Source organism: Piliocolobus tephrosceles, chromosome 3 (assembly GCF_002776525.5).
Source record: "Piliocolobus tephrosceles isolate RC106 chromosome 3, ASM277652v3, whole genome shotgun sequence".
Classification (NCBI taxonomy): Eukaryota; Metazoa; Chordata; class Mammalia; order Primates; family Cercopithecidae; genus Piliocolobus; species Piliocolobus tephrosceles.
Genome location: NC_045436.1, coordinates 168011903 through 168033220, shown reverse-complemented (window position 1 = coordinate 168033220; position 21318 = coordinate 168011903). Strand labels below are relative to the sequence as shown.

The 21318-nt window shown below is 36.5% G+C and overlaps 1 protein-coding gene across 3 annotated transcripts in view; it reads left to right on the top strand.

The window, feature by feature from the left end:
• The first annotated feature begins 40 nt into the window (after positions 1–40).
• NCAPG (non-SMC condensin I complex subunit G) overlaps positions 41–21318 on the top strand; it is a 34320-nt gene continuing 13042 nt past the window's right edge. For all 3 annotated transcript variants that reach the window (XM_023206988.2, XM_023206987.1, XM_023206989.1), the window contains exons 1-13: positions 41–409; positions 1447–1650; positions 2134–2362; positions 4067–4212; positions 4484–4568; positions 6480–6672; positions 7148–7297; positions 12172–12312; positions 12842–12965; positions 14162–14251; positions 14574–14753; positions 17421–17531; positions 20418–20537. In XM_023206988.2, the coding sequence (XP_023062756.1) occupies positions 83–409; positions 1447–1650; positions 2134–2362; positions 4067–4212; positions 4484–4568; positions 6480–6672; positions 7148–7297; positions 12172–12312; positions 12842–12965; positions 14162–14251; positions 14574–14753; positions 17421–17531; positions 20418–20537 (2100 nt within the window). In that variant the 5' untranslated portion in view covers positions 41–82. The remainder of the gene's footprint in view (positions 410–1446; positions 1651–2133; positions 2363–4066; positions 4213–4483; positions 4569–6479; positions 6673–7147; positions 7298–12171; positions 12313–12841; positions 12966–14161; positions 14252–14573; positions 14754–17420; positions 17532–20417; positions 20538–21318) is intronic.

The window sequence follows — 21318 nt, the reverse complement described above, 5'->3', positions numbered from 1 at the left end:
CGTTAAAAACGCCACTTCCCTCCGTGAAAACTGTTGGACAAGGTTGAACCTAGACGCATGCGCCCAAAGCGCAGGGTGTGAGATGGGTGGACCCATCGCTTCCCGCTCTCTCCTCCCAGAGCGCTTGCGGCAGTCTCGCGGGATTTCCCCCTCTCGCGGCAATTATTTGAACGTTCGGGCGGTAAAGACTCCCGGGGCTGTCAAAGAAGACTCCGCGGAGGGCTCTGCCTCTGGGTTGGCGGGCGGGCAGGCTGTAGCCGAGCGCGGGCAGGACTCGTCCCAGCAGGGTTCCAGAGCCATGGGAGCGGAAAAGAGGCTGCTGTCGATTAAGGAGGCCTTTCGGCTGGCGCAGCATCCGCACCAGAACCAGGCGAAGCTGGTGGTGGCGCTGAGCCGCACCTACCGCACGGTAAGCGCGCCCGGCCCTGGCCGCCGCTCCTCGCCCGCCCCGGCCCACCCTCCTTCAGGGGCCCTCCGTGGCCCTCGGGCTCGGCGCACCGTGACTCCAGCCTTGTTCACCTTCGCGACTCACTTCATAGGGACCACCTGAGGTTCGGAGAAGTCAGGGATTTACCCGAGGTCGCCTGCGCCCAGGCCAGAAAGACTCCGAAGTCTGGGCGTCGTTCACACGGGCCCCGCCTTGGCTTTTCTGAGCCGACACCCCTAGCCTCTGGGCGGCGTGGACCGTTATTCCTTAGTCTGATTGTGAACGTGGAGAGAAGCATTTACGACCACCGAGGCTATCAGACATCAAATACTGAACCGCAGAGTGGATCCTGAATGCGGGGGTTCAGTGGTCGTTGCCCCTGGGGTCATCGTTCCCCGCCGACCGTCAAATGATTCTACCCTCGTCCCACGGTTACATTCAATCCAATCACCAAATACCAAATTAATCGTTAGGGCCTGGCCATTCTTATTTATGTACATACTATTTGTTTGTTTTGAGTGCAACCTTGAGAAGAATAGAACAATTAATTTGGGGAAGATGAATTATCTTGAGGTCCAAGAAAAATTGTAAGTAAACATCGCAGGGCTTTGAGGATATGAGATAGGATGTGCAAGTTGTCTCATAAAGAAGCTGCTGTTGATAGGAAGACCTGAATATGAGAAATATAAAAGGCAGTATTGATTTTGGGTTGTTGATGAAGAAACGTATTTGTAATGTACTGGTACTAAAGGCTTATTGAGAATTCAAAGATATTGAAAAAAACAATCAAAGGAATCTTTTTACTGTGAAAAGTCAAGCTCGTGTACTCCAATTATAGCCTGGAGAGAAATTCATGCAAATTGATTTCTTTTGCTGGTTTGGATAATTAAGAGTTTACTAAATAAAGATTTTAATTTGTCTGCATTATTATGGCTAGTGCTTTCAGAAGTCTTAGGGTGATGTTGGGAATAAAGGATTTCTATCGGTGCAGTTTATGAAGGATTTCTTTTGTCTTTCAGATGGATGATAAAACAGTTTTTCATGAGGAGTTCATTCATTATCTTAAATATGTTATGGTGGTCTATAAACGTGAACCAGCTGTGGAGAGGGTAGTAGAATTTGCAGCAAAGTTTGTTACCTCATTTCACCAATCTGATATGGAAGATGATGAGGAAGAGGAAGATGGTGGCCTTTTAAATTATTTGTTTACTTTTCTCTTAAAGGTACTATGAAAATGATAGCTTTGGGGAAGGATTTTAGAAAATTTTGCCACTTTAAAAGAGTCGTGGGAGTTTGTATGTTTTTGACAATGAAATACCTAGTGATTGAAAAAATCTGAATAAGTCTACCTTTTATGGGAAATATTAGAATTATCATTATGATTAAAAACTGGACTTTAACTCCAACATTAAATTTTTAATGACCTCTTTAAACCAGTTCTCCTATGTTTATTTTAAATGAGTTCTGTATTTTAGAAGCTGCTACACAGAGGACTATGTAACTTAGCAAAGACTTCTTTCAGACTGTTTATTTTGAGACTGTATAAAATATATATTTGCTATGCATATGGACCAAGGTAGCATTATAAGTTCTCTTTAGGAAATGAATTGTTGTAACTTCTTGCATTCCGAATATATAGAGTTCAGATAATATTATTTGGGAGTGGTATGTGACTATGAATAAATTTTGATTTGTTTTTGTTTTAGTCTCATGAAGCAAACAGCAATGCAGTGAGATTTAGAGTGTGTCAGCTCATAAACAAGCTTTTGGGAAGTATGCCAGAAAATGCTCAGATTGATGATGATGTGTTTGATAAAATTAATAAAGCCATGCTTATTAGATTGAAAGATAAGATTCCAAATGTGAGAATACAGGCAGTTCTGGCGCTTTCACGACTTCAGGATCCCAAGGATGATGAATGCCCAGTGGTTAATGGTGTGTGTAGTTTCCTAAATCTTTTTTCAGATTTGTTGATTTTGTTAAATTCTCAGTATTTGAAAATTTTTATTATGGTCTCTACATATGAAGAGTATTGGTAATTAATATATGATTCAGATAAAAAAAAAAAAAAAACCCAAGTAGCAACCACCCAGCTTAAAAAAAATAATCAGTACTTGCATCCTATCCCAGCTGCATCCCTGTCCCTCAGAAGTAACTATTATCCTCAGTTTTGGGTTAATTAGTCTCTTGCTCAGATTTAAAAAAAAAATTTACATAAATCACATATGTCTATCTTAATGTTTTCCTATCATTTTGTGTAAATCATGCTGTATGTATATATTTAGCAGCCAGTTATATTTCTATATAATACCTGTTACTGTGTTTTGCCCATTTTTTCATTGGGTTTTTAATTTAAAGTACTATTTAAAATAATTCATTTGTGTTCTTTATATATTTTGAAAAGAAATCCTTGGGTCATATGAATTGTAGATCTCTTTCTGCTTTAGGTGGCTCATTGGGGTATCATTGTTTCACTCCCTTTGGGGTATCTTTTTTTTTAACAGAAATTCTTACGTCAAAAATATAAATCTCTGCCATTATGATTTGTATTTTTTAAATCTCTTTTTAAAGGAATTTTTCTTACCTTTAAGAAAGTAATGACTGGGGAAAATAAAGTACCTTTATGACTGGGGTCATAAAGATAGTTGTATTTCATTTTTCCATATATGCCTAGGTATGTTTTAGGCACTATTCTGTCCTCTTTGTCCCTTTTACCAGTTTTATAATCACTGGTATATTTATCACTATAGTAGTTTGTATTTTTTTGGTGTTAAAATATACCCATAATAATATTGTGTAAAAGATAGATATTTGATAGTCAACATGTACTTAATAATTGAGTGGGAAAGATGTGAGAAGTACAGATAAATATATTTAAATATAAGAAATGAGTTTGTTTCAATGAATAAAACCAAAAAATATTTCCTTTTAGGTCTCATTAAAAAACCAAAATAATGGGCCCTTATAAAGCCATATCAGTTTAAAATAAACTGTCTGCTATATTAAGCTTTCTCTTAAATATTGAGGAGTAGCACAGACATAATCTTTATGATTAATTTACCATGACTTTTAGGGCTATTTGTTTTCACTTTTGGCCTTAGAGCCAGTCTGTTGACTAATTCCCCTTTGTGTCTTTAGAAGGGAAGTTGGTGGCCTGCGCAGCAGTGACTCAGGCCTGTAATCTCAGCACTTTGGCTCCAACCTGGGCAACATAGCGAGAAGGAAGTTGGTGGGAAAAAAACTTAATGTGTAAGGCTAAAAAAAGGACATTATTTCTATTACAGATGGGTTCTCAGGCTGGATAGAAGAGGTACGGCCTCAAACTCCTGGGCTTAAGTGATCCTTCCACCTCAGCCCCCTAAGTAACTGGAAGCGCCACTACTATGCCTAGCTAATTTTTTATTTCAAAATTATTTTGTAGAGACAGGGGTCTTGCTATATTGCCCAGGCTGGTCTTGAACTCTTGGCTTCAAGCTCTTCACCTACCTTGGCCTCCCAAAGTGCTGGTTATAGGCATTAGCCATTGTGCCCAGCCTATCTTTATCATATTAAAGGCATTTTAAAATATCAAAATGTGTGTTATGACTATAGTTAAATAAATAATTTCTTCAGTACCAAAATATATTGCTTTATTTTTAGCATATGCTACTTTGATTGAAAATGATTCAAATCCAGAAGTTAGACGGGCAGTGTTATCATGTATTGCACCATCAGCAAAGACTTTGCCAAAAATTGTAGGGCGCACCAAGGATGTGAAAGAGGCTGTTAGAAAGCTGGCTTATCAGGTAAGTAAGTTCAATGTCTTGTGTTGGCATATTCTTAACGGACAAGAAGCCATTTTCTTAAAGTGCCTTTGAAAAATACTTGGCATGTAATAATTTCTTCAATTGAGGTTTTATGGAGAACACAGGTGATTTAGGTAGAATTTTACTGTATTAAGTGTGTTACCAGGTATTAATTTTGGAGATCCTGGGTAATTTTCTAAGATGGTGATGTTCTTATGAAATCTGTAAATTGTGTTGAGGTTAATGACCATCTTTATAAATTATTTTTAAGGTTTTAGCTGAAAAGGTTCATATGAGAGCTATGTCCATTGCTCAGAGAGTAATGCTCCTTCAACAAGGTCTTAATGACCGATCAGGTAAGATAAACAACTTTATATATATAAAACTTTAGTAGATTTTGAGGTTAGACTTAACAAGGTTTAGGAAACGTGCCAAATCAGGTCAAGTAAGCCTGCCAGTCCCATGAACCTGGTGAAATTTATCTTGATGTATTATATAGAAAACATAGGGCTAAAGATCTTGATATGTATATATTTTTGAGACGGAGTCTTGCTCTCTCAGACGAGTGCAGTGGCTCAATCTTGGCTCACTGCAATGTCCACCTTCTGGTTTCAAGCGATTCTCCTGCCTCAGCCTCCTGAGCAGCTGGGATTACAGGTGCACATCACCATGCCTGGTTAATTTTTATATTTTTGTAGATATGGGATTTCACCATGTTGGCCAGTCTGGTCTTGAACTCCTGACCTCAAGTGATCCACCTGCTTCGGCCTCCCAAACTGTTGGGATTACAGGCGTGAGCCACCGCATCCGCCCAAGATCTTGGTATTTGGAAGGAGCAGAGCTTATTTCTTTCACCCTTTCTGTGTTTTATAGATGGAGAAACAATACTTAAGTCTGTAGAGCTAATTCAAGTCAGAAGTAGGAAAAGATCTGTTTGCCCTCTCTTCCTTTAAAAAAAAATGCTGTTCCTTATGTGTATACCTTGGTATGAGTGTGTCCTGTGTATCAGAAACAACAATTAGGAATGGTCAGACCAGTATAATTTCCCTTCTTTTTTTTTTTTCTGTTAGAGTAGCGTTCCCCAACATTTTTGGCACCAAGGATCGATTTCACGGAAGACAGTTTTTCCACAGAGGGCGAACTGGATGGTTTCCAGATGAAACTGTTCCACCTCAAATCATCAGGCATTACTTAGATTCTCATAAGGAGCGCGCACCCTGGATACCTCATGTGTGCAGTTTCCTGCACCTAAGAGAATCTAATGCGTCTGCTGATCTGACAGTAGGTAGAGCTCAGGCGGTAATGCTCATTAGACCACGGCTTACCTCCTGCTGTGCGGCCCGGTGCCTAACAGGCCACAGACTGATACTAGTCCATGGCCCAGGGGTTGGGGAGCCTAAGACAATCTGCTTATAGGAATGATATTTTTTGAAATTTTTAACTCCCATGAGAAGGCCAAGATGGCTCTATTGTGCTATAGTGAGAAAACCGACTTGAGTTTGAAAACATTGTCAGAGAATTAATTACTAGGATGACCTTAAAAGCTAAGACTAAGGTTCATTCAGTGATGTATGCTTGTATAGTTCACTACTGCAAATAGCAATCATATAATAGATGAAATCAGATAACAAAGTGAGATAATAGCTATTATTACATATATTCTGGGCTAACACCTGAAGCTCATTGAACCCAGGGGAGAAGGAATGTAAAGATATTTGTGTAGGCTGTGGTATTTCGTGCTGAGCCTTTTCCATTTTTATTTGTAAGTTACCATCACAGTGACTTTTGCAGTATCACGGTACTTCTTTTTTTTTTTTTTTCCTTTAATAGCTTAGTTGGCTGGGCGCTGTGGCTCACACTTATAATCCCAGCACTTTGGGAGGCCAAGGCAAGTGGATCACGAGGTCAAGATATTGAGACCATTCTGCCCAACATGGTGAAACAAAAATTAGCTGGGCATGGTGGCGCATGCCTGTAGTCTCAGCTACTTGGGAGGCTGAGGCAGGAGAATCGCGTGAACCCAGTAGGTGGAGGTTGCATTGAACCGAGATCGTGCCACTGCACTCCAGCCTGTTGACAGAGCAAGACTCTGTCTCAAAAAAAAAAAAAAAAAAAAAAAAAAATTATATATATATATGCCTAGTTGTGCCTCTTAACCTCTACTATTTCTATTGTAAATATTGACTTTGTTAATTAAAATAGACAAAATACAAGAGATGGAAGCTAGAGGGAGCCTTTGTTCACCTATGTTTCAAATGACTCAATAGATGCTGTGAAACAAGCTATGCAGAAGCATCTTCTCCAAGGCTGGTTACGGTTCTCTGAAGGAAATATCTTACAGTTGCTTCATCGGTTGGATGTAGAAAATTCTTCTGAAGTGGCAGTCTCTGTTCTCAATGCCTTGTTTTCAATGACTCCTTTCAGTGAACTGGTGGGACTTTGTAAAAACAATGATAGCAGGTACATAAAGGATTCATTCTTTGAAATGTAATACTGATTAACTTATGCAATTAGTTTTTTTCATCCCCATAGCTTAAGATTATATTAATACCTTTAATCTTACCTCTCGTTTTCTTTTAGTCTGATGAATATCTTTTTTCACTTCCTTTTTCCCATCCTGGTGTAAGAACTCGTTGCTTTATCATAGACTATCTACTTTAGCTAAGGGTTTTCCCCCCTTCAATTTCTTACTTTGATTTTTGAATTAGCCTACCATGAGAAAATCCAGCAACATGCACCCCTAGTATATGTTTGCTTATTTGGTTCTTTTTTGTTCTAAGTTTCTTCATTCCTCTTTGTGTGGATACATTAATGACTAATTAAAAGGATAGTGTAGAAGTTTTAAAGCAAATCTTCTTATTCCCATTTTTGTACTCTTCCATTTTTAGTGATAAAAATATCATGCTTTCTCTTACACTCTTTCTTTTAAATGAAGGAAATTGATTCCAGTGGAAACATTAACTCCTGAAATTGCTTTGTATTGGTGTGCTCTTTGTGAATATTTGAAATCAAAAGGAGATGAAGGTGAAGAATTTTTAGAGCAGATTTTGCCAGAGCCTGTAGTATATGCAGACTATTTACTGAGGTAAGTTTTTTTTCTTTTAGTTTGGAGAGTGATTGTGTTGCTGCATGTGTCAACCTCCCAGCTCCCTTCCTCAAAGTCATGCTTGATTGTGAATAGGTTAAAAATCCATTTTTTGTACATGCAGGGATAGTTATATACATTGAGTCTTTTTGAATATCTTGTGCTGGTCTGTATACTGAAAGAGCAAGTCACTATGTTTAGGATCATTTCTTCAAAACTGTTAAAATATAAGTATGACCATTTCTGCATAAAGTTGATAATGATGATATATTATTTCTGAAATTGGTTGGCACATTTTCTGTTAAGTGTCAGATAATAAATATCTTAGGGTCCTGTGGGCCATACCGTCTGTCACAGTGACTCAACTCTGCCATGGTATCGTAAAAGCAGCCAAAGACAATGTAAATAACTGTTTTTCAAGAAAACTTTTATTGACTTTTATGGCCACTAAATAGTTGAACTTTAATATTCATGTGTTAGCAAAATAAGAAATTTTAAAAAATGATCAGTTAAAAATTTAAGATATTCTTAGCTTGCAAGCTATATAACAGGTAGTAGGCTGGATTTGATGCATGGACCATCGTTTTCCAATTCACAGCGTGGATCTTTGTGGCCAGTTTTATTTATTCAAAACTTACTATCTGGCTTCATGTTTTAAGGTTTTTTCAAAAACAATTTGGATTATCATAATTATACCTGTTAAGAAATTATTTGGATTACTTTATTTCAATTTAAAATTATATAAGAAAAACATGAATGCATTCTTGTCAAAATTCAAATACAGAGGTATATAGAATAAAAACGTGGAATCCCCCTTTTATTTCCTACTTCCTCAATCCCATTGATTAGCAACTAAGTGTAGATTCTAGCAACCCTTAGAATTAGCAATTAAACAATATAGGGTATATATTCAAACCTCTTTCTCTGCATTTATATACATTTTTTGAATACAGGTTTCTTTAAAAATATAACACTGTATATATACTGTTTTTTTTTTCAACTGATACCTGAGATCCATTATATATTGGTGCATATATAATGTAATAGATGCTGTTACAGTCTTAACAGCATATCATTCCATAGTATGGTGGTAACATTTAATTTATTCCTCTGTTGATGGACATTTAGGATGTTTCCATTTTTCACTGATAAAAGCAAAAGTATGTTAAACTTCCTTTACATTTTTGGGTACCTTTGGGATTTTTGGGGGTTAATTCCAAGAAATAAGTTGCTATGCCAAAGGATAATATATGTGTATTTTGATAGATATTGGTATGTAGGTTTTTAACTCTAACTTTATGCTTTTTTTTTTTTTTTTTTTTTGAGACAGAGTCTTGCTCTGTTGCCAGGCTGTAGTGCAGTAGTGCGATCTCGGCTCACTGCATCCTCCACCTTCCGGGTTCAAGCGATTCTCTTGCCTCAGCCTCCTGAGTAGCTGGGACTACAGGCACGTGCCACCATGCCCAGCTAATTTTTGTATTTTTAGTAGAGATAGTATTTCACCATGTTGGCCAGGATGGTCTCGATCTCTTGACCTCGTGATCTGCCTGCCACGGCCTCCCAAACTGCTGGGATTACAGGCGTGAGCCACAGTGCCCAGCCTGATGTATTTTTTTTAAAAAAGCTTCCATATAATATTAATTATGGGCCTGAATTATCTGTTTGAAATAACAGTTCTCTGCTTTTGTTTAAAATGATCTCACATAGATGTTAGGCAGCAAAGCTGTGCATGCCTCTAAATTTCCCCTGCAAAAATCCTAAATCTAGGATAAGTATCTCAAATGTGAGCCAATAGGGAAACTGTAGCTCAAGCCCATATTAACATCATGAAGAACCTGTGTGAATCTAATGAGCGTTTTAATGTTAATTATTTCAGACTTTGACATTTAATTAGGGAATTCATTATAATGCTGTTTGGGCCATGTTGAAATGTTTCCAAAAGGAATGAGTTTGTGGCAAAGTTTAATAATATGTATTAATATAAAAGAAGTTTATAGGACGTAGTGAAAATACAAGAAAATATGAGGAAATGTTAAATATTTAAATGGCATAAAGCGGGAGGAGTTTTCCTCAAGGACAGCATCAGAAGGTGACTTGTTAAGAGCTTGTTCCTCCCTTCTGAAAGGTCAGGGATTAACATTTCCTTTGTCACTCAGTCTTTGAGTTTTGAAGTAAGGAACTTTAACCTCATTGGCTTATTTTCTTCACCTTTAAAGAGGAAAACTTTCGGCCAGGTGTGGTGGCTCACGCCTGTAATCCCAGCACTTTGGGAGGCCGAGGCAGGCGGATCATGAGGTCAGGAGATTGAGACCATCCTGGCCAACATAGTGAAACCCCGTCTCTGCTAAAAATACAAAAAAATTAGCTGGGCGTGGTGGCGGGCGCCTGTATTCCCAGCTACTTGGGAGGCTGAGGCAGCAGAATGGCATGAACTTGGAAGGCAGAGCTTGCAGTGAGCTGAGATAGCGCCACTGCACTGCAGTCTGGGCAACAGAGTGAGACTCCGTCTCAAAAAAAAAAAAAAAGAGGAAAACTTTCAGAAATTTATTTTAGCGATTGTTGAAAGAATACCTGAAAAATAGAATGACTGTCTTTTTGGAGCAATATGACTAGATGGGATTAATATACTTGAGGACAGAAACAAAATTAAATTGACAAATTGTTTCCTGATAATCTCAGGAATATAGTTTCAGGCATATTGTATATTTTAGGCAGTAGATTCAATGACTGAGAACTCTGATATGAAACAATTTCGGTTAACCGAGGTGCTCGTTTAAAGAGCAAACAAGGACGTGAGGATTATCAAATTAGAGTAAGTAAAAAGGACAACAATAAAATTTGTTGAAAGCCGTCTTAAGTATAAATTCTTAGACTTTAAAATACTTTCTTGAGTGGTCTCTTCATTATAATAAATATATTATAATAAATATCTTTACAAATGGTTAAGAGAAGATTTCATGGTAACTAAAATTGGTGGGTCAGTTTTAAGTTGTATTTATGCAGTTGAGGATTTTTAATCTATAAATTAAACAACTGTTTGAATTTACTTAAAAAAATACCCTCGGCCAAGATGCTATGCATTTTGCTAAAGCTGGGCTGGAGAAGTGGGGAGAGATCCAAAGATGAGTATAAATGAAGGTTTTCTTTTAGCCTGTCAGAAAAGAGTAACTCTACTGATTGGTTGATTTTGATAGTTATCAGTTGTGTAGTTTTCCTTAGTTTCCTACTAGAACCCAAAGGTTGACTGATGTCTTGAAAGTCCTAATCTTGTGGCCAGAAATTTATGAGCTTTTATTTACTCTTGGTCATCACCTTGTAATACATGAGAGTATACTCATTCATTATACAATATACCACAATTTCTGTAACTTGATTTTTGTTCACTTTTTTTTTTGGAGACGTAGTCTTGCTTTGTTGCCCAGGCTGGAGTGCAGTAGCGTGATCTTGGCTCACTGCAGCCTCTGCCTCCCAGGTTCAAGCAATTCTTCTGCCTCAGCCTCCTGAGCAGCTGGGATTACAGGTGCCCACCACCACATTCGGCTAATTTTTGTATTTTTAGTAGAGATGGGGTTTCACCATGTTGGTTAGGCTCCTTTTGAACCGACGTCAAGTGATCCACCCACCTTGGCCTCCCAAAGTGTTACGATTACAGGTGTGAGCCACTGTGCCTGGCGACGTTTTGTAAATGACATTTTTCATCAGGATTGTTTTTCATGTTACTTCCATCTTAAAGGCACTTCGTTAAGCTTAAACTCTTAGTTCTACTTTTAAGTAGCTTTTTTTATTCCACACAAAAAGCAGAGGCTACTGAATATACAGACCTCTTGGTGAGGATTATAAAGGGATTTAGTTTGGGTGGTGATGTCTGTAGTAAGAATAAAAGGGTGAAATAAAACGTATCTGATGGTGGTGGGGTATACAGAGATTAGTAGGGTTCCTAAGAAAGAATAATAAACATTTGTGAAATTGTTTATATTTTTCTGATTTTTTCAAAAAAGTTAATTGTGTTCATGGATTACTTGTGTAATTATTGTTACAATTGTTTAAAATAAAAGAATAATTAGGCATGATGAAGATTAGATCTTTTTTTTTTTTGAGATGGTGTCTCGCTCTGTCACCCAGGCTAGAGTGTAGTGGTGTGATCCTGGCTCACTGCAACCTCCGCCTCCTGGGTTCAGGCAATTCTCCTGCCTCAGCCTCCCGAGTAGCTGGGATTATAGGTGCCCACCACCATTCCCACCTAATTTTTTTTTTTTTATTTTTAGTAGAGATGGGGTTTCATCATCTTGGCCAGGCTGGTCTCGAACTCTTGACTTTGTGATGCACCTGTCTCGGCCTCCCAAAGTGTTGGGATTACAGGTGTGAGCCACTGTGCCTGGCTGAAGATTAGATCTTTATGACTAACTGGATTTTTGGGCAAGGGATTCAGAACTTGATAGATACTTCTTGACTTATAGTGGGGCTACGTCATAAGTCAAATGAGTTTAATTCTCAGATAAACTCATCCTAAAGTTGAAAAATTGTAAGTTAGACCATCTGTAATTGGGGACCATCTATAATTGGGAGAATGCTAGTGACATTGAAATAATTAGTTATCAGTTAGACATAAATATGTACCTTTTGAAAATTTCCCATAGAAAATTTGAGTCACTATTGAAAATACATTTTCCAAATTCTTTTGATTCACTATAAGTTTGCAAAAGTTAATGACGGTGGCATAGAATTGAGTTTGTAGACCAAATTACATGGTATAGACATCTATGTATGTAGACTAACATGACCTGAAAATGCCCCTTTTCTGACCTAATGGTGGGAATCAACTCTTGTTTGATGTTTCTTAACAGATTCTACTTTATTAATTCTGCTTGTTTTAGTTATATGCAGAGCATTCCAGTTGTTAATGAAGAACACAGAGGTGATTTTTCCTATATTGGAAATTTGATGACAAAAGAATTCATAGGTCAACAATTGATTCTAATTATTAAATCTTTGGATACCAATGAAGAAGGAGGAAGGTATGTTTAAATGTCAACTCTCATTCCAATTTGCCCTTCTAATTTGTTATATTGAAATATAGTCCTCTTACAATATAACTAAACATATTTTCCCTAGCTCTCTAAAGTGGTATAAAAAGTTTTTTTTTCCCTTTTCCCTTCTATGTATTTCCATATATACACATACATTTATATTTCTAGTTCAATTTTCTCAGAATAAATCAATGAAATTGCAGTTTTTGGTTAAAAGTTTCTGTTTAGATTTATTAAGGCTAGTAGCATTTTCTAAAAGGTTTAATCATTTCTGGTATTTTGTCATTTTATCCTGTTGATTTATTAAAAATCATAGGGTGTTTTATAAAAAATTTTTGTGTGTGGAATGAGAATATTTGACCTAAAGTCTGTACATACAGAGTTTTGTACCTATTATAGTGATAAACCTAAGTGAAAGAACTGAAACAAATATAATTAAGTCTGCAGAGTAGGTGAATGTTAGAGATGAAACATGTTTCATCATAATGATATTTAAATTAGTTCTTTTTGACTGCAGAAAAAAACTGCTGGCTGTTTTACAGGAGATTCTTACTTTACCCACAATCCCAGTATCCCTGGTTTCTTGTCTTGTTGAAAGACTACTCCACATCATTATAGATGATAATAAGAGAACACAAATTGTGAGTAATTTTCCTCATTGTTGATAAGGAGGTTTTGGTCAATGACATTGAATACTGTCTTATTTTCTCTTTAGAATGTTTTGTTTTGTCTTTGTTTTGGTTTAGTTTTGTCTCTTTAATGAGTTTTAAAATTTCTTAAAACCAATTATCTATCTCTTACATACACAGAATATTTTAAAAAATCACCTTCTTCCTCTTAGTGTACCTGTTGTTCAATCAGTTTGAAATGGAGCAGGTTTGGTAGCAAGTTACAAGTGGGGATATGGTTTTGTCCATGAGGCACTGGTTGCTAGTGTTTTTGAGAGCTTACTCAAATTATACATACTTGGGTTTAGAATCTCCTCTGACACTTTCTGGCTTTGTGACTTTGGACAAGTTATTCTGCCTTTTTACTTGTCTGCAAATAAGAATAGCAATGAAATCTACCTTTCATTGTTTAATGAGGTATTGTTCATAAAGGTATTGTTCTATATTGCTTGATAAATACAGAAATAATTGTTTACTATTATACAGTATCAGTGTTATTTTTTCTCTGGCATAGCCAAAAAAGACGAATCTGTATCATTTATTTCGTAAAAATCATATAATTTCAGTTGCAGGTTAATTCACAGGTCATCTCTTCCATCCTCTCTTTATATATACACCCCTTCTACAACATACTTAGTTGTTATTCAGCATCTGCTTAAATACTTTTATTTGGGAGGCAGCCTTTTCCTGATCAACCAATTCCAGTATACAAGTGGTTCTGAAAGGAAAGTCTTTCCTTATGCTGTTATTGTTTATGCATTATTTACCCAAAGGAAGAATAAAAGGATATTCCATTTTTCTGTGTTTAAATCCTACAGAGCTGAACAAGAGAAGCGTTGCGGATTTGAGGCAGAGAATTTATTAGTGTTTCATCTTAAGCACCATAATTCATTTTTCTGTTTTTCAAACATTATATGAGGGATAATTTACTTTTAATGTCTGTGTGCCTATTTACCTTCCATTCAAATAATTTCATTTTGTAGTCAGATGTATTTTTTTTTTCTAAAATTGTCTAGCAAACAGAATATGTGCTATTTCTATCTGTATATTTTTGCTCTATTATTCAACATATGGTGTATACTACTTGGAGTTTTATATAGAATTTTGATACTATTTGCTGATATATCAAACATACATTAAAGCATGTACTCTGAATCTTAACTTATCAGGTTACAGAAATTATCTCAGAGATTCGGGCGCCCATTGTTACTGTTGGTGTTACTGATGATCCAGCTGATGTGAGAAAGAAAGAACTCAAGGTAAGTCTCTTTTAAATGAAATAAGTGCTTGAATGTAATGTGGTTGTACAAGTCTATTCTTTCCTCTTGCTGTGCAGTTCTGAAATGTTTCTCACATAGTCAAATTATTGTTTGATTGTTAAACTATAAGAATATTTAAAATGTTACCACATATGTCAGTCTCAGATATACAGATCTCTGTGTCAGGAAAATTACGAGTTTGCATATGCTTGACTCATTAAATTCTGGGCAGTTGAGATATTAAATAATGCTCCTGAATTGCTACAGATATTCATATTAACAGTTTTTATTCAATGTTGAAACAATTTATATCTTCCCTTAGATGGCTGAAATAAAAGTTAAGCTTATTGAAGCCAAAGAAGCTTTGGAAAATTGCATTACCTTACAGGATTTTAATCGGGCATCAGAATTAAAAGAAGAAATAAAAGCATTAGAAGATGCCAGAATAAACCTTTTGAAAGAAACAGAGCAACTTGAAATTAAAGAAGTCCACATAGAGAAGGTACAGGTAACTTTTTTCATACTAAATCTTAGGTGTTATTAATCATCTCAACTAAATCTTATTTTCTCTAACTTCTATAATTGCCAAAATATATTTACTTTGAGCACTTTATAACAGTGACATGAATTAAAATGAAAAAAGTTTTTCCCTGTTTGTATTTTTGGACTTAGAAAGGCCTTAATTAACTTTAATTATCGTAGGTAGGACTTTATTTGCTTCCTTGTCATGCTAATCTCTAGAATCTGAAGTATTTCTTACCAGGGAAGCTAGCTTTCCAGTGGTTCACATCTGAGTTTTCTGTTTTTTTTGTCTTGAATGATTTAAAAAAGGAAAACAGATCCATTTTTCTCTTACTTGTGGAAGATCCACGACCTTTCTTTTTTATTGCTAGCAAAATAATTTCTATGGTAACTGCATTTTTTAAAACTAAATTACTTTTGTGTTTTTAGAAAAAGCTAATAAGCGGCTTTGTTATTTTTGATGAAATACTAAACTTATATGTCTAGTAACATTTAAAGCTTGCTTTTCAGTAGTTTGTTCTTTAAAAAATTAGTTTGTTAAAGTAGTCTCTTAAATGGATTATTTCTTTCCTCCCGAAAGAAATTTTTTGTTAATGGTATTGATACCGTTCTGTCTTATAACAAATGATAAATATGTAAACATAAGATAGGTATCAATTAATATTTGATATTAACTTTAATTTCTTTTGGGATCTTGCCTTTTGTAATGAACATCATTTTATTGTAATTTTGGGATGTGCTGATTAGAGTATTCTCATAAAAAGAATGCTAAATAGGAGACTCTATATAGGAGAGTTTCATGACTTATGTTTCTGATCTCTTTAGCTATAGACATCCCAACTCCAGCACCCACCTTTCCAGAGAGTATGCCTGAATTTTATTTTTATTACTGGTGGCTTTGATTTGACAAAGTCTGTGGGCCATTATAGGCTATTAAATTTGGAAAGTAAATTTAAAGCAAAAACTGAAAATATCATCTGAAAAATGATAAACTGTAGCTCAAAATTCTAAAATTAGCAAAAGTAGTCTATCATGGTTAATATTATCTGTTTAACTTGACTCACTTTGACCATTTTTGTGTCTGTTTGTCCTGTTTGAGGGCTGCAAATCTGTTAAAATGCAACTACAACAGAGCATAATAGATGCTATGATCAGGGAAGTGTAGAGGTTTTATGGAGAGGTATCTAATGCTGGTAGAGTGTTGTTGGCTTCCCCAGAGGAAGACATGTTTTATCCTGAGATTAGAATAAAAATAACAATATAATCTAACAGTTAGAGGATACTTTTTCTGTGGTAGTAACAGCATTAATTACTTCACAAATGTGAATTCATTCTTTTCTTACTATAGGCCTATGAGGTTGGTACTATTATTATCTTCATTTTACAAAGGGCAAGTAACTCGCCCAAAATCACACAGATAGTAAATGGTGGAGGCAGGATTTAAACCCAAGAAGTGGCTCTAGACTTGTGCTTGTAACTCACTCTGTGCTGTCTCTCCTCAATGAATTATGGAGGGAATGTTGTAGACAGATGGAGCAACATCTGTGATGGTCCAGAAGTTAAAGAATTCCTGTTGTGTTTTAAAACTTCAGGTCCATGTGACTAGAGAATTGATGGGGAGGGGCAGGAGAGAAATCTGGGGAAAAATTAAGACCTAGGTCACGTAAGGCCTTGCGTAAGCAATACTAAAAATTTTGTATTCTAAGGATCATGGTGAACCACTAGTATTTTAAGTGGTTAGGTAAGTCTTTATGTCTCAGATCACTGTTGTTTAGGAAATGGATTGGAGAGTAGTAAAAGCTTAGACAGGCGTAATAGTTGGGAGACTTACAGTAGGGTTGGGAGACTTACAGATGATGGTGGTCTGAACAAGATAATAACAGTGGATGTGGAAAGTAGTGATGAACTTCAGAGGTATTTAGAAATTAGTAACAGGGAGAAAGGGGAGTCAGGAATGTATCTTAGGTCTTTTGGTTTAGACAACTGGGTAGATGGTAATGACAGCATGAAGTTAGAGAATAAGGAAGAGGAGAGATTTGTGTAATGATGAGTTCCCTTTTGGACATGTTGAGTTTGAGGAGACTGGAATATCCAAGAGGATATGTCTTTTAGCAGTTGTATATATGAATCTGAAACTTAGAAAATAGCTGGGCTAGCTCATAGATGATAAATGAGGTTGTCAGGTTTTTTTTTATTTTGAGGCAAGCCTCTGTCGCCGAGGCTGGAGCGCAGCGGCATGATCTCAGCTCACTGCAACCTCCGCTTCCCGTGTTCAAGCCATTCTCGTGCCTCAGCCTCCCAAGTAGCTGGGACCACAGGTGTGCACCACCACACTAATTTTTGTGTTTTTAGTAGAGATGAAGTTTTGCCATGTTGACCAGGCTGGCCCCAAATTCCTGGCCTCAAGTGATCTACCCGCCATGGCCTCCCAAAGTACTGGGATTACAGGCGTGAGCTGTTGCGCCTGGCTGAAGTTGTCAATTTTAAAATCCTGCCTCTACCATTTACTATCTGTGTGATAGCTGTAAGATAACCTACAGAGTCTATATAGAGGGACAGTATGCCCTACACAAAGCCCTGAGAAAGCAAACATTTAAGGGATAGGGAGAAGATATTACTAATGCTGAATATTTTGTCTTCATTTTAGAATGATGCTGAAACATTGCAGAAATGTCTTATTTTATGCTATGAACTGTTGAAGCAGATGTCCATTTCAACAGGCTTAAGTGCAACCATGAATGGAATCATCGAATCTTTGGTATGTTGATGGCCTCTTGGGCTTTATTTTAGTCCACTCCTTTCTTATTTTATAAGTAATATGTTCTTTAGAAATCAAAATAATGAAAAGATTACTGTCTTAAATATCTAAGTATAAATGATAAATATATATATATATATATAGCAGTTACTTCATATTGTGAGGATTAAATAAGATAATGCCTGTAAAGGACCTGATATATAAGTTACAGTCTTTTAAAGATTTGAAAAAATGATTTTATACTGGAAAGAGATACAGAATGTCTTCATTTTTTGAATAGTAAGAGAGGAGATACTGAAACGTACCAGGAATATTTAAGTTCTGGAATCGTGCTATGTAATGAGACTGAGACAATCATATTTTATGCCCTGGGAAAGGAATTTATTTATTATATTTAAAGGGCTTTTAAAATAACCCTTTGTAGGTAATTCCCATAGGGACACAAGTACTGTAAGACTCTAGAACATTACTTTCTGATAAGGAATATAGTGCAAAGCATATGTAACTTTACATGTTTTAGTAACCACATTAAAAAAAAAAGGATAATTTTAGTATATTGAATATATCCAACTGTATTATTTGGATATATCCAATATATCCAAAATATTAATCATTTCATTATTTACTCACGAGTAAAACTGTTGCAATATTTTACATTCTGTTTTGCATGCTAAGTCTTATAGCACATCTTAAACTGAACTAGTCACATTTCAGGCGTTCAGTAGCCACATGAGGCTAATGGCCACAGTATTAGTGCACTGTTTTGTTGGTGTTGTTTTTGATAGTACTACTCATTCAAAGCAAATTCTGTATGGAGCCAGGTTCTTACAGAGAAGTCTCTCAAAGTTGTATTTACTTGGTACTAGTGAGAAATAGCCAATTAATATGATCTGAAGTCTAATTCCTTGGGTTGTCATGAGTTCCTGAATGTAGTAAAGAAAACCAGTTTTAATAGTTCAGAGCTTCTGGAGAAATACTGTTTTGTACTTAGCCATTAGAATTTAGCTTTATTTTTAGAAAAGCAGTTATCTTTAGTGAAAAGTGATGCTTAATTAGTACTTGGATATTTTATGTCTGGTCCTACAAAATTGAAGTAGTAAATATGAAGACTGTATATATGTGGGAAAGGATATACAGTGTTATGTGAAGAAGACACACAAAATTGAATGGTCATAATGATTTTAAGTGTATAAAAATCTGTGGTTAAAGACTGAAAGAGATTAGTAGAGGAATATAAAAGATATTTGGATAAAAGTTATATTTTTGGCCGGGCGCGGTGGCTCAAGCCTGTAATCCCAGCACTTTGGGAGGCCGAGACGGGCGGATCACGAGGTCAGGAGATCGAGACCATCCTGGCTAACACGGTGAAACCCCGTCTCTACTAAAAAAATACAAAAATCTAGCCGGGCGAGGTGGCGGGCGCCTGTAGTCCCAGCTACTCGGGAGGCTGAGGCAGGAGAATGGCGGGAACCCAGGAGGCGGAGCTTGCAGTGAGCTGAGATCCGGCCATTGCACTCCAGCCCCGGAGATAGAGCGAGACTCCGTCTCAAAAAAAAAAAAAAAAAAGTTATATTTTTATGAAGTTACTGTGTTTTAAATAAAAGATTTAATAAATTATTCATTGGGAAAATCCAAATTATTCATTGAGCAAATATTTACTGAACATTTGTTACATACTAAGTGCTGGGAATAAAGTATACATGGTATACAAAATAGATACAGATTGCCAACGTTGATCTGGTCAAATGAGAGGAGCATCAATTAAGTAAAGAAATAAGTGAAAGTTTGTGCTATTAGTGCTTGCTATGAAGAAGAGCTATATGGCCATATGTGAACTTATAATAACAGGATTTGACCTATTCATGGAAGGTGACCCTGGTCTGATATTTGAGTAGACATTATATGAAAAAGGAAGAGAAGACTGTTTAATATGGTAGCTGCCAGCCACACATGGCTTTTAAAAACTAGTCCAAAATGAGATATGCTGTAAGGATTAAAAACATGTTGGGGGTTGAGCGTGGTGGTTCACACCTGTAATCCTAGTACATTGGGAGGCCAAGGTGGGCGGATGGCTTGAGATCAGGAGTTTGAGACCAGCCTGGGCAACATGGTGAAACCCCATCTCTACAAAAAAATAGAATAATTAGCCAAGTGTGGTGACTCGGGCCTGTGCTCCCAGCTACTTGGGAGGCTGAGGTTGGGAGGATCACTTGAGCCTAGGAGGCTAAGGTTGCAGTGAGCCGAGATTGTGCCACTGCACTCCAGCCTGGGTGGCAGCGTGAGACCTTGTCTCATAAAAAAGAAAAGAAAAAACCATGTTGGGTTTCAAAGACTAGTACAAAGAGCAGAAGGTAAGTTATCTTTTTAATAGTATTTACATTGATTAAATACTACAGATACAATATTTTGGTGATATTGAGTTAATAAATATATTAAAACTAGTTTCATTTTTTTTTTTTTTTTAAATGTGGCTACTAGAAAATTTAACATGACATATGTGGTTCCCATTTGTGGCTTCTATTCTATTTCTGTTGGATAGCATTGAATCCAAACCAGACTAGTTGAACAAACTGAGCAAGGGTAGCATAGTATAAGAAGACTGGGAAAGAAACTACACAATAGGGAATAGTATATATCATGTTAAGGAGTGTTTTATCTTGTTCTGTGAGCATTGGGAAGCCATTGAGTCCCTTTTAGCAGGTGGAGGGGAGGTATCTCATGATCAGACCCTATTTCAGGAAGGTCACTCTGGCTTTATTGTTCTGTTTTAGCAATTTAATACTTACCTTTTCTTTAAAAGTGAAAAATGACATCTTTGAGGTAATAGACAATAGGGAAATGAAGTAGATCCATGAAATCATATGGAAAATTTCTGATTTATTTTAGATTCTTCCTGGAATAATAAGTGTTCATCCTGTTGTAAGAAACCTGGCTGTTTTATGCTTGGGATGCTGTGGACTACAGAATCAGGATTTTGCAAGTAAACACTTTGTATTACTATTGCAGGTAGGATTTATCCTGTGATAAATCTCAATTGTATTTTCTGAAATACTCTGTGGTGATAATGCTAATACTCTGAATTTATCTATTCTGGTGCTTATTGATGATGATGATTATTATGGATAATCTTTGGAGACGCAATACTTTAATCTTTTGTTTTCTTATTAAAATGTGTTTGTAGAAAAAGATGAAACGCCAATTATTTAAGATATGCTTTTAATTATTCACATAGCAAATACTTATGGAGTGCATATTATGTGCCAGCAACTGTTCTAGACTTAGAAAAATGAAGTAGGTAGGTAGTGAATAAAACAAGATAAAATGTGTTGTCTTAATGGAGCTTACATTCTAGAAGGGGAAACACACAGTGAAAAATAAGTATACAATGTATCAGATAGAGAAAAATAAAGCAGAGAAGGGGACTAAGCAGTGGGAAGGAGGAGAGGGAACTGTTTGGTTGAGAAAGACCTGACTAATAAGTTGACATTTGAGCAAATACCAGAAAGAAGCACAAGAGTGAACCACCTGGTTATCTGGGTTTCCAAGGAGAGGCAAGAACAAGGGAAGAGGCCCTGGAGTGTAGGACTTTGGGTGTGTTCAAGGAACAAGAGAACATATGGCTAGGAAAGACTGAGCAAAGGGAAGAATAATAGGAAAGGGTTTGCTGGCAGCAGGATGTCCATGTCTTCTAGAACCTTATAGACTGTAAAGACGTCAGCTTTCACTATAAATGAGATGGAAAGGAATTGGAGGCCTTTGAGTAGGAGATTGTTATGATCTGACTCGG